Below are 14,010 nucleotides of genomic sequence, written 5' to 3'. Positions count from 1 at the left end.
TTAATCATACATTAAATATTTCCCTTAAACTAAATAATCTGATATTCCCACTGAGACTATGATGAACATAAACATATACTAGGGTTAGGGTTAGACTGGGTGGATAGTATTATGATAGGGTTATGATAGGGTTATGATAGTATTATGATAGTGTTATGATAGTATTATGATAGTGTTATGATAGTGTTATGATAGTGTTATGATAGTGTTATGATAGTATTATGATAGTGTTATGATAGTGTTATGATAGTGTTATGATAGTATTATGATAGTGTTATGATAGTGTTATGATAGTGTTATGATAGTGTTATGATAGTATTATGATAGTGTTATGATAGTGTTATGATAGTGTTATGATAGTGTTATGATAGTGTTATGATAGTGTTATGATAGAGTTATGATATGGTTATGATAGTATTATGATAGTGTTATGATAGTGTTATGATAGTATTATGATAGTGTTATGATAGTGTTATGATAGTATTATGATAGGGTTATGATAGTGTTATGATAGTATTATGATAGTGTTATGATAGTGTTATGATAGTATTATGATAGTGTTATGATAGTATTATGATAGGGTTATGATAGTGTTATGATAGTGTTATGATAGTATTATGATAGTTAGTGTTGTTCCGATACCGATACTAGTATCGGCATGGCCACCGATACGCACAAAAATGCTGGTATCGGTATCGGCGAGTACTTTACAAAAACGTATTTTTTTTTTTTTTTTTTTACTTAAGTTTTACAAAAACTTTACGAGTTTTACAAAGGTTTTGAGCAGTGCCAGACTAAGTGTTAGCAATAATTTTACATCGAGGCGAGTATGCGGCTCAAAAAACATGTTTTTTTGTTTTGTTTTTTCAAACGCCGTGGTATCGGATCGGTACTCGGTATCGGCAAGTACTGCACGGTCTGCACGGTCAGGTATCGGGATCAAAAAATGGTATCGGAACAACACTAATGATAGTATTATGATAGTATTATGATAGTGTTATGGTAGGGTTATGATAGGGTTATGATAGGGTTATGATAGTATTATGATAGTGTTATGATGGGGTTAGGGTTAGGGTATAAGAGCAACACAGGTCTCCATCGCAGAGTGTTTAGTATGGACGCTTCTGTGGCAACATGAACCACTGCTCTGGGATCTGCTCATAGAGCGCCCTCCTGTGGTCGGCACAGACATAACAACTACAGGGAACTTGCAAATTGCTGTGCAGCATATTATGAATGCATGCATGACCATCAACAGCAGCAAAGGGTTCCACACTCACCACACTAAGGCTTACCTTCACTTCCTCACTGGGCTGTTCAGGTCTGCAAACATCTTGGAGCACATCTCCTTCTCCTGGTCCAGGAAGGCCTGGTAGCGTCTGCAGACAGCATGACACATCGTTAGAGAGCTAGCTCTGAGAACTAGCCTAGCCTGAACAATGAATGCAAAGAAACAGAGACTTGCATGGCGAGCTTCCTCAGAGAGTTGTTGATGTCGATGTCGAAGGGCTTGTTAGCCTGAGCCATGGTGAGGTAGTCCCGCGCCTTCTCATAGTCGTTCATGTCCAGGTACGCCTGAGGACAAACCGTCTGCTGTAAGTGGAGGTTAGATAAACACACAACCCTAACCCTAACCACAACCCTAACCCTAACCCTAACCCTAACCATAACCACAAGGTGAAAGACAACAAGGTTTTGCTTATTGCTCGATTCCAATAAAGTTTCCTTACAGAAGTAAAGTTTCCTTCTCCAGTAGTGTGCTAACCCTAACCCAGGCTGTTAACTCCCTGTACCAAGCCTGACACACCCAGGGTGTTAACGCCCTCTACCAAGGCTGACACACCCAGGGTGTTAACGCCCTCTACCAAGGCTGACACACCCAGGGTGTTAACGCCCTGCCGGACAGAGAACAGGTGCACTCTTCCAGACAGGTACAGAGGGGGCGGGCCAGAGTTCAGCCTGTCAGCTGGTCTGACCTGACCTTGGTGTTTGTTCTGACCGGTCCACATCTGAACAGGGCCTTGGTGTTTGTTCTGACCTGTCCACATCTGAACAGGGCCTTGGTGCTGGTGCTGCAGAGCTCCAGGGCCCGGAGGCTGTAGTCCAGCGCCCTGCCGGGTCGGGCCAGGCGCAGGTGGACCAGGGACAGGTTCAGCAGGACGGGCAGCTGCATCTCTCTCACCCTCCTCTCCTCTTCCTCATCTGCTGCCTGCCAGTTACCCAGGAGGGTCACCACCTGGGAGGGGGGGGGGGGGGAGGAGGAGGAGGGGAGGAGGAGGAGGGGAGGGGAGGATGTTATTAGGGTATAACAGGATATAACATGGTGTATGAATGAATGGTCTTTATTTTAAAGGGTTATATGGGTGTTATTAGGGTGTAACAGGGTTATTAGGGTGTAACAGGGTTATAGGGGTGTTATTAGGGTGTAACAGGGTTATATGGGTGTTATTAGGGTGTAACAGGGTTATTAGGGTGTTATTAGGGTGTAACAGGGTTATATGGGTGTTATTAGGTGTAACAGGGTTATAGTGGTGTTACTAGGGTGTTATTAGGGTGTAACAGGGTTATATGGGTGTAACAGGGTTATAGTGGTGTTATTAGGGTGTAACAGGGTTATAGGGGTATTATTAGGGTGTTATTATGGTGTAACAGGGTTATAGGGGTGTTATTAGGGTGTTATTATGGTGTAACACGGTTATTAGGGTGTTATTATGGTGTTATTAGGGTGTAACAGGGTTATAGGGGTGTTATAAGGGTGTAACAGGGTTATTAGGGTGTTATTAGGGAGTAACAGGGTTATAGGGGTGTTATTAGGGTGTAACAGTGTTGTATGGGTGTTATTAGGGTGTAACAGGGTTATAGGGGTGTTATTAGGGTGTTATTAGGGTGTAACAGGGTTATAGGGGTGTTATTAGGGTGTAACAGTGTTATATGGGTGTTATTAGGGTGTAACAGGGTTATAGGGGTGTTATAGGGGTGTTATAGGGGTGTTATTAGGGTGTTATTAGGGTGTAACAGGGTTATAGGGGTGTTATTAGGGTGTTATAGGGGTGTTATTAGGGTGTTTCCTACCTGCTTGTAGCGGTTTTTAGCGTCGTGGAAGCGGCTCTGGTTGAAGCACCGGTTACCAAAGCTGCGCTCCATATCCACGACGCTGAGGAGGGACGAGAGAGACACGCTGTTCTGCTGCTCCTGAGGAGAGAGAGACAGGTTATAAACCTCTGTCCTTACCAGTTATAAACCTCTGTCCTTACCAGTTATAAACCTCTGTCCTTACCAGTTATAAACCTCTGTCCTTACCAGTTACTAAACCTCTGTCCCTAACCCTGACCCTAACCCTAAACCTCTGTCCCTGACCCTAAACCTCTGTCCCTGACCCTAACCCTAAACCTCTGTCCCTGACCCTGACCCTAAACCTCTGTCCCTGACCCTAAACCTCTGTCCCCAACCCTGACCCTAACCCTAACCCTGACCCTGAGTATAAACCTCTGTCCCTAACCCTGACCCTGACCCTAAACCTCTGACCCTAACCCTGAGTATACACCTCTGTCCTTACCGGGCTCAGAGCAAAGAACCGGTCCACCTCAGCAGAGTCCAGGAAGTCCAGCAGCTGCACCTCGTACAGGACGGAGGCAGCAGGAGGGATGAGCGGGGGGCAGCCCATCTCCCCGAAGGCGTACTGGGGCCGGAGGAGGAAGAGAGAGTGTTCTCCTTTCTTCATGGTCAGCAGGCCCAGCTCCAGGCCTGGCAGGGTCATGTCTGTGGAGGATGAGGTCAAAGGTCAGGGTTAGGATGAGCAGCTCCAGGCCTGGCAGGGTCACGTCTGTGGAGGAGGTCAAAGGTCAGGGTTAGGATGAGCAGCTCCAGGCCTGGCAGGGTCACGTCTGTGGAGGTCAAAGGTCAGGGTTAGGATGAGCAGCTCCAGGCCTGGCAGAGTCACGTCTGTGGAGGATGAGGTCAAAGGTCAGGGTTAGGATGAGCAGCTCCAGGCGGTATGAGGTGCTGCCACCTCTGGACACCCAGGTGAAGTTCAGTTTGAAGTTCCCAACAAAAACATAATAATAATATAAATAATAATATAACCCCTGGACTGGACTTGGCAGGGTTGGACATTAGCTGTGGAGTTTCTGCAGGCGTGCAATATTGGAAGAGGCAGCTACCAGAGACAGAAAGGTGAGTCCACTCCCCTATGACTCCCCGATGACACCCCTATGACACCCCTATGACACCCCTATGACACCCCTATGACACCCCTATGACACCCCTATGATTCCCCTATGACACCCCTATGACACCCCTATGCAGGGTTCGACAGTGCGACTGTTTTGGTCGCATTTGCGAGTGAATATATTTCTGTGCGACTTGAAATACATTCAATCGCACCAGTGCGACAAAAAAAAAAAAAAACTGAACTACTGTCATGCGCAGTCAATCTTATGTTCGTTAATAAGATCACAGCGCATCTAAACGTGACAGACACGTGACCCGCAAGCACAACAAGCGCGCATTTACATTTGAAAATCCTGTCAGAAAAAGACCGCTGTTAAAATGAATCCGATTACGGCATACTTTAGCAAGAAGGCTAATGTTAGCAGCGTTCCAGACAGAGAGGAGGTAGAGGGGGGTAGTGGAGTCAACATTACAGCTGGAGACGAGAGGGACGAAGAAGACAGAGACGGGGAAAGCGAGGATGAGAGCGCCCGGTCAGAAAGTGTGTCAGGGGAGGGGGAAGGTCATTATCCGCGCGGTGATAATGGGGGTGCCACTGCCAACGCGAAGTCTGGTCTGACAAAAGTGACAAAGGTCTACAGGCAGGGCCGCTTTAAGGGGGGGCTAGCTGGGGCGGTGGCACAGGGCCTCGCGTGAGGCAGGGTAAAAAATAAAAAAATAAAACTCCAAAGCGCCAGGCAAGGGACCATATTATTATTTTTGCCTTTAATACATTTCTAAATGTTCACACGTGATAATCATAGTCAATCATACATCTAAAATCTAGCATACCTGTAGGACAGGGAGATTCTTAGCAACAGAAAAAAGTAATTTCCCCCTATGACACCTTACGTGAAACGTGAAAATAATTTTTGGGCGCGCGTTGACACTTGTTGTGCATAGTGACTGCTTAGTGCAACGGCCAAAATGCAGAGGGAACGAGACCGAGGAAGAAAATGTTAATCGGGTGCTGAAAAAAGAAATACAAATAAAAGACAGGAAGGCTTCAGGGCCTCGCTTAGAGGTTCGTTCGAAACATTTCTAAAAACAAGTGAGGCTCCCGTTAGCACCGAAGAAGCTAACGTTACTGCTAGCACTAGCAATGCTAGTAGTAGCACGGCACAGCCCCCCCTGAGAGGCAAAGATGATGTCTCTGAGGTGGAGGAGGACAACTGCTACACCGGCAGCAGTGGGGCTGCCCAGCCCCAGGTGATGATGGTCAGGAGTGGCGAAGTAGAGGATACGGAGGCGGAAGATGGAGCTACTCAGAGCAGCAGCAGGGCTGAGAGTGATGGAACGCAAGACGAGCCTACGGTGTTAGATATGTCATGTATGATGATCCTGGTAAATTGGCCGGTACATATCTCTACAGTTACAGAAGTGATCATTAGAAGAGGTCCCCCAAAGATGAAACCTGGATTTAGTTATCCTAAAAATAATGAGAACAGGAACTTTAGTGAAACTTTATTTCTCAGAAAACTACCAAATGGGGAAAAAATAGAAAGAAAGTGGCTTGTGTACTCTCAAAAACGGGACATGTCTTTTTGCTTTTGCTGTAAGCTTTTCAACATAAAGGATAGGCCTACATGGTGGTGAGTAACATCTCTATTCATGCCAGGAGAAACGCGCTACAGAGAGTCGTGAGAACAGCACAGAAGATCACCGGCGCCCCCCTCCCCTCTCTGGAGGAGCTGTACAACACACGCTGTCTCAGGAGGGCCTCCAAGATCTCCAGGGACCCGACCCACCCTGGGCACGTACACTTTGTCAAGCTGCCCTCGAACAGGAGGTACAGGACCCCGGCCGCTAAGACAAACAGACTGAAGGACTGCTTCTACCACAGGGCCGTCAAGGCCCTGAACACAGAAAAGGCCTAAGTTCTGGGCCCAGGACAGTCCGGACGGATTGTATGGCAGCTAGTGCTGAGGCACAAACATGTACATTTTCAAGCCTGCAAACTGTGACACTTTAAAATAATGTGAAAAAATACTCTTTGTGCAATATGACAACCCTAGTTGACTATCTGTGCAGTATAGTACAGTGGATTGTGTACATAGCCTTTATTGATGTAAACCAGCTCCTTACCTTCTTGTGATTTTATGCATTTATGCTTTTTCTAAAATGTGTTTTTTTTCCCTTTCCTAAAACCGGGGGAGCCACCCCTCCTAAATTTCGTTGTTTGGTACCTGTACTGTAGCAATGACAAATAAAGTCCATTCCATTCCATTCCATTCCATTCCATTCCATTCAATAATGGCTTGTGCGTATTTAATGTTGGGTATGATGACTGCTTTATCCTAAATCCTAATCCTTTACGAGTATAAAAGGTTTGAAATGAAACAAACATGGTTGTAAACTATCTAAATAAGTAGATATGCTATTGTCTATCAGCACAGCATGTGAGCGCATTTCTTGCAATATATCGGTGCGTGCGTGTCGCGCGGTTATAACAGTAGCCTACATCATTATAAAAGGCCTCGCAAATCTGACTTCGCACAGGGCCTCGCATATCTCCCAAGCGGCCCTGTCTACAGGTACAGTGCCGAGTGGCAAACATCTTTCCCGTGGCTGTTGCTGAAGGAAGGGAAGATGTATTGCAAGTGGTGTGTCGCCCACATGAAGTTAGCTGGAAAGACCGTGTTTGTGTCAGGAGACGCACAGCTGAAACGCGACACAGTGAAAAAACATGGTCTGTCTCGCAAACATGTGAAATGCAGGGAAGCTTTCATGTCAGCTCAGAACAAGCCCCTTGAGAAAGCTGTTGGACGCCAGAAGGCTAGCTCCAGTGAGGAAATTAAAAGACAGCTCAAGTTAAAGTTTAACATCGCTTACTACGTGGCAAAAGAAGAGATCCCATTTATTAAATTCCACAAATTATTCGCCCTTCACAAGAAAAATGGCGTTGAATTAAATCCAACCTATAGTAATGACAAACGATGCGCTGACATGATCGGGCAGATAGCGGATGCCATGAGAGAAGACCTTGCTGTGAAGATCAATTCCGCACACTATCTCGCCGTACTGATAGACGGGGACATGGACATCACGAACACAGAGTGTGAGATTGTATATGTACGTCTTCTTGACAACGGGAAGCCTGTGAACCTTCTGGTGGGACAAGCCCTCGAACATGCCCATGCCATTGGTAAGTTTTTTTTTAATAGTCTTAATTTATGTAAGTTGTAATTAGTCTATTTGGTTTTGGAGACTATTGTGTTTTTCTAATTGTGTTTTTTTCTGTAAAGGGGTTCTGAAGGCCACAAAGGCTGCCTTTGCAGCTGTTTGTGAAGGTGATGGAGCAGCATGGATGCAGAAGTGTGTGTCGTTTGGTGCTGATGGGGCCGCAGTGAACATGGGCAGGCAGGGGGGGGTGATAGCCCATCTTCAGCGAGAGGCAGGGCCTCACATCATACCCATCCATTGTATGCCACACAGGTGAGTGTAAATGCATAACGCTACACTATACATAAATAATTACTACCTACTGTAAACTATAAATACTATGCACTAAATAAATAAGCCTATGATAACACTACCATATACATAAATACTGTACACTATAAATACTATACACTTAATAAATACTACACTTTAAATAAATACTCATGAACACAACCATTCATAGTTGCATTACAATCTCCATACTCTTAACCTTGAAAACATTTTTAATTAAGTGGCAACACATTTGTTTGAGTCTCTTGTGTTGGAAGAATATGTCTGCTTCTTACACAGATTGGAGCTTGCCATACTCACTCTACAGAAGACAGAGCCAAAGGTGTCGATAGTCTATGATCTCCTGCACCTCATCTGGAAGACCTACCACTACAGTGGAAAATCTAAACGAGAGCTCTGTGCTCTTGGACAGGAGCTTGGAGTGGATGTCCACAATCCCAGCAGTGTCAAGGTGTTGTATTTAATACTTATCTGGAATGTTGTTTTGTTATGGACATGATTCAGATGTTTTACCCTGTAAAACACTTAATAATAATAATTATTATTAAGGGAACTCGGTGGATCCCCCACATTCACCGGGCGCTGAAGGTATTCCTGCAGTATGGAGAGGGGAAGGACCTTGCCAGTGATCCTGATCAATACTCTGTGGTTCTCCAACATATGGAGCATCTGGCAGCCTCACAGTCCACTTCTGTGGAAGTGCAAGGACGGGCCAAAAAGGTCAGTTTTCTTGTGTTGACCACTATGAATAAATAAACTAAAGTTAGGCTTTAAAGAATAGGTTAAAAACGCAAACACTACTGTCATCAAGTTGTTAGATGGTTAAGTTTATTTTCAACAGCTAACCATTTTTTATCGTATCCATTTACTCAACTACTCAACAGATAAAGAAGGAAATGGATACTACACTTTTCTGTGTATGCTGCCACTTTCTCTGTGACCTGTTTGGCCTGCTAGCCAGCCTCAGCCTCACACTGGAGAGGAACAGTTTAATCCTCCCCACAGCCACTTCAGAAATAAGAAAAACGTTAACCAAGCTTCAGGCACTCAAGACACAGCCAAAGGAAGGTGGCTTGTTTGAGAGAATCCTGGCCACATTCGCACAGCAGCAGGGAAATGAGATGAGATTCCAGGTTAGTTTAGGATAAGTCAGTGTTTGTGATGTCAGGGTTTAACATTGATCATCTTGAGGATTATGCAGGGTTGAGAGAGTTTGAGGATGAAATACTGCTATGGTCACAACCAAGATTTTGTGTGTGTGTGTGTGTGTGTCTTTTGAAGGGAATGACCCTGAAGGGGAACATGAACGGCCTCACACATCCACAGCTGAAGCGACATGTGGATGCTGCCATTGACATCAGCATGGATGCTATCAAAGCGAGGTATGGGCAACAAACACTAAAGGAGCTCTGTGCTCTCTTTTGTTTTTAAAAGCATCAGACCAAGGTAAATCACAAATCGATTGTGTTGACATCGCAATAAATCTTCTTTTTTAGGTTTGGTAGTTTGGTGTCAGATGAGGGCGTCAAGTCTACGCTGGACTCTTTCAAAGTCTTCAACCCTGATGCCTGGCCAAAAGACCAAGCCAGCCTACTCACTTATGGAAATGAGAGCGTTGCAGATCTGGCAAGGCATTTCCATGAGCCTCTGACAGGGTAAGAATGCATTTTAAGACATTGCATTGACAGACGTGAGACACTAGTTGCATATGTGCTAACCCAATTGCTCTCTTCTATCCTTCAGAGCGGGGTGTGATATTCCTGCCCTGCAACAGGAATGGGAAGGGCTGAAAGTACTCGTAAGCGAGAACTTCAGCGACAAAAGCTATGCTGAGCTGTGGGAGGTTCTCCTCACAAAGGACCCCTATAAGAAAGACTACCAAGTAAGGCAAAGTAGATCCAGATAGCCCAACACTTAAACACATTCATGTTTATTGTATGTATGTTGTTTTTGAATAGTGAGAGGTGAGGGTTAAAAATTAATTAAAAATGAAAATTGTTCTCCCCTTAGAACATACTGGAACTGGTCCAAATTATGTTGGTGCTCCCAATCTCGGCTGCCCAATGTGAGAGGGGGTTTTCAGCCCAGAACCGCATTAAAAGTGCAACCAGAAGTAGGCTGGCCGTTTCTACCACAGAAGACCTAATGCGAATCAGTTTGGAGGGGCCTCCGCTTGAGCAGTGTGATCCAAGTCCAGCGGTTGAAAGATGGCTTGATAGCTCTAAGCGGGCCAGGCGACCAGATTATCAAGACTGCTGGACCACAGACATTCTTTGCATTTAATTGCTCAGAATTTATGAATTTTATATGAAAGCCTGGGCTTAATTATTTATTTATTCATGAATCATTTATTAATAAATGAATATTCTTACTTCCCCTTTACATTGTGTGAGTCTCCATTTTTATTACGGCCAAGAGCCGGTTATGATAATTCTGATATGTTATGATTATGATAATTTGTTGTCGTCATACGAAAATTGTGGAATTTTCATTGTGCTACTGAAATTCTTGGTGTGCTACTAAATTTTTTGACATGGTAGCAGTGCTACCTGGGGAAAAGGTAAGCGTCAAACCCTGCCCTATGACTCCCCTATGACACCAGTATGACTCCCCTATGACACCCCTATAACTCCTAGCAGTACATCTGAAATAGCAGTACATTTTTTAAATTTTTTTATTTAACCTTTATTTAACCAGGCAAACATGTAAGAACAAATGCTTATTTGCAAATGCAGCCTGACCAAAAAGCAATGGCTCTTTGGGGGTTACATAGCAGTACATCTGACATAGCAGTACATAGCAGTATCTTACCTCTTCCAATCTTGCGCAAGGGAGGATACTTCAGGTGGTTTGTGGTGTCAAAGGGGCTGTCAGAGTATTCCAGAAACCCAGAGAAATGGACTACGGACAGATATGAGAATGTGTTACTACGGAACATCAACACCCTAACCTTCACTAACCCTAACCTTCACTGGGAGTCAGAGGAACCCTAACCCTAACATGTTGCTACTAAACTTTAGCTTAGATTAGATCACAGCCCTATAGTCACATCACGCTAACCCTAACCCGTATCATGTCCCCAACGCACTCTATAGGCTGTTATGAACCAGTTCTCCTACATTAAACAGCTATCCTACATTAAACAGCTATCCTACATTAAACAGCTATCCTACATTAAACAGCTATCCTACATTAAACAGTTATGCTACATTAAACAGTTATTCTACATTAACCAGTTAGCTACATTAACCAGTTATGCTACATTAACCAGTTATGCTACATTAAACAGTTATGCTACATTAACCAGTTATCCTACATTAACCAGTTGAGCTACATTAACCAGTTATGCTACATTAACCAGTTATGCTACATTAACCAGTTATCCTACATTAACCAGTTATGCTACATTAAGGGTTAGGGTTATCCTACATTAAGGGTTAGGGTTAGCATGTTATGCTACATTAAGGGTTAGGGTTACATGACACTGAGGCGTCTCCGGGGACAGGCGGGCCGTCTCCAGGCTGGACCACCTCCTTCAGCACACCTCCGTCTCCCAGGACGTCCTGCATCTGCTGGGCCAGGCGCTGGAACGGGCTCTGTTACCCAGCATGCAACATGTTACCCAGCAGGATAGAACAGGTTAGCATGTTACCCAGCAGGACAGGTTAGCTTGTTACCCAGCAGGACAGGACATGTTAGCATGTTACCCAGCAGGACAGAACATGTTAGCATGTTACCCAGCAGGACAGAACATGTTAGCATGTTACCCAGCAGGACAGGACATGTTAGCATGTTACCCAGCAGGACAGGACATGTTAGCATGTTACCCAGCAGGACATGTTAGCATGTTATCCAGCAGGACATGTTAGCATGTTACCCAGCAGGACAGGACATGTTAGCATTCTAACATGTCCTGTCCTGCTGGGTAACATGCTAACATGTCCTGTCCTGCTGGGTAACATGCTAACATGTCCTGTCCTGCTGGGTAACATGCTAACATGTCCTGTCCTGCTGGGTAACATGCTAACATGTCCTGCTGGGTAACATGCTAACATGTCCTGTCCTGCTGGGTAACATGTTAGCATGTTTAGTTAACACAAGGCACATAAGGGCATAAGAGCAATAAAACAACAAGAGATCAAACAAAACAATGACCTATAGAAGTGGGTCAGGTGAAAATGTCATAAAATAAAGTGCAAACAAAACAGGTGTGTTTTTAACAAGTTCTTAAAACAATTAACAGATTGAGCATTCTTTATCGATACTGGGAGGGCGTTCCACAGTGTGGGAGCCACTACTACAAAAGCTCGGTCACCCTTGGTTCTGAGGTTGGTCGAGGGTATGACCAGAAGGACCTGAGAGATCTCACATTGGGCTTTGCCTGTAATAATTCCGAGATATAGAGAGGGGCCAGCCCGTGTAATGCCTTATAAGTTATTAAAAGGATTTTAAAATCAATTCTGGATTTAGCCAGTGAAGAGCGGCCAAAACCGGGGTTATATGAGCTCTGCGATGTGTGTTAGTGAGAATTCTGGCAGCTGTGTTTTGTACTAATTGTAGTCGGTTAATAGAAGAGCGGCTGAGGATAGAGTAGAGTCCGTTACAGTAGTGTAGACGTGAGGAGATAAATGCGTGCATGATTTTTTCGAGGTCTTGAGAAGTAAGGATTGGTTTGATTTTTGCGATATTTCGAAGATGGTAGAAACATGACTGTGTGACCTTTTTTACATGGTATTCAAAATTCAAGTGGCTATCAAAAAAGACTCCCAGATTTTTGGCGGTGTTACTTACATTGGATGCCAATGAACCGAGGGACCGCCGAATTTCATTCGAGGTACTCTCAGGGCCTATAACTAGTATCTCAGTTTTATCTGCATTTAACTGTAGGAAGTTTTGTGCCATCCAATTATTTATTCCAGCAATACAGTCATGTAAGATGGTGAGTTTGCTGAGATCACTTGGTTTAAAAGAAACGGATGTAATGCGCTAACAGGCTAACAGGCTAGTACATGGATGTAATGCGCTAACAGGCTAACAGGCTAGTACATGGATGTAATGCGCTAACAGGCTAGTACATGTTTGTAATGCGCTAACAGGCTAGTACACGTATGTAATGCGCTAACAGGCTAGTTACCTGCTGACCTTCCCTGGTCTCTCTGGGGTGTAAGAACTGACGGAGTCTGGACGACAGGCCGTTTCCCGACATGTTCCTTGATGGATGATTAATCAATTGCGGACAATCAATCTGCTCAGACCACGTGCTCCTCTCCGCTCAGCTGTATTCAATTAAATCCGGAAGCAGATTCTAACAGTATTCAGATGTGGGTTGTTCAATTAGGCCCCCCTTGTTTGGTACCTGTACTATAGCAATGTCAAATAAAGACCATTCATTCATTCAACCGAAATATGACACATTTACTATCATTTAATGATATCAATGAAACTACTCTAACATTGCCCTTTGTGTTTTAATATATCCTGGTTAATAATCAATTATAAAGAAAGAAAGTGTCAAGTGTGTTTACTTTATTATACCTTTAGCAATATAAAAATGTCAAACAAAATATATGCACAAGAGAACATCAATATCATATATTACATTTTCAAAAATATATGTTTTTCTGAATTATAAATCCTATTAGCTTCCATTGTAGCTTTCAGAACTGATCCAGCTGATGTTCAAACTACAACAAAGGCAATAGTCCATGATGTTCCATGATGTTCCATGCTCGAAAACTGACAAATGTGCAACACACTCAAACATATTTAAGATGATACTGTGGCATGGGATAATTTTATACAATTTCACAAACGCTGAACAACAAAAAAGTTAAATGAGTCAAAACACAACAGAAGTATCCACACATACAGATACACACGTCATTCCAGGTGTTTCAGTCTGCATGCAGATCTCTCCATTAAAGTTGAACTTCATAGTAATAAGGAGCCATGTTTCTCCTTGGGGAAGGCTAGTGAAGCAATCTCTAATCTAAAACTGGTGGGGTGTTACACAGCACTCCAAGGCAATACATTTGATTCAGAATTTGGACTCACTGACATAGTGGAGCATCAAAGATACAGTAAATGTCGTCAGACTTCCAATATAAAGACAGACATGTCAGAAAAAGCTCAACGGTACATTGTCTTCCAAATTCAAAAACACCTGCATCTTAAAATCACCCTAACCCTCTGACAGCAATAACCCTAACTCTGTTACAACCCTAACCTTAACTCTGTTACAACCCTAACCCATAACCCTAACTACAACCCTAACCTTAACTCTGTTACAACCCTAACCCATAACCCTAACTACAACCCTAACCTTAACTCTGTTACAACCCTAACCCA

The 14,010-nt window shown here is 43.9% G+C and overlaps 1 protein-coding gene across 1 annotated transcript; it reads right to left on the bottom strand.

Moving 5' to 3' along the window:
- Positions 1 to 1,109: 1,109 nt before the first annotated feature.
- LOC308150740 (inactive peptidyl-prolyl cis-trans isomerase FKBP6-like) lies at positions 1,110 to 12,868 on the bottom strand (the record flags this gene model as incomplete). The annotated part of the gene is made up of 9 exons (XM_080523540.1): positions 1,110 to 1,173; positions 1,302 to 1,379; positions 1,466 to 1,575; positions 2,039 to 2,236; positions 3,073 to 3,192; positions 3,557 to 3,759; positions 10,474 to 10,563; positions 11,141 to 11,258; positions 12,797 to 12,868. 9 exons carry the CDS (start codon positions 12,866 to 12,868, stop codon positions 1,110 to 1,112), a joined length of 1,053 nt encoding a protein of 350 aa, XP_080379666.1.
- Positions 12,869 to 14,010: the final 1,142 nt, after the last annotated feature.

The sequence above is a fragment of the Nansenia antarctica genome (genome assembly GCF_963989245.1).
Source record: "Nansenia antarctica genome assembly, chromosome: 2".
Classification (NCBI taxonomy): Eukaryota; Metazoa; Chordata; class Actinopteri; order Argentiniformes; family Microstomatidae; genus Nansenia; species Nansenia antarctica.
Note: the sequence above shows the minus strand (reverse complement) of the source record. Positions and strands in the feature narration are given on the sequence as shown.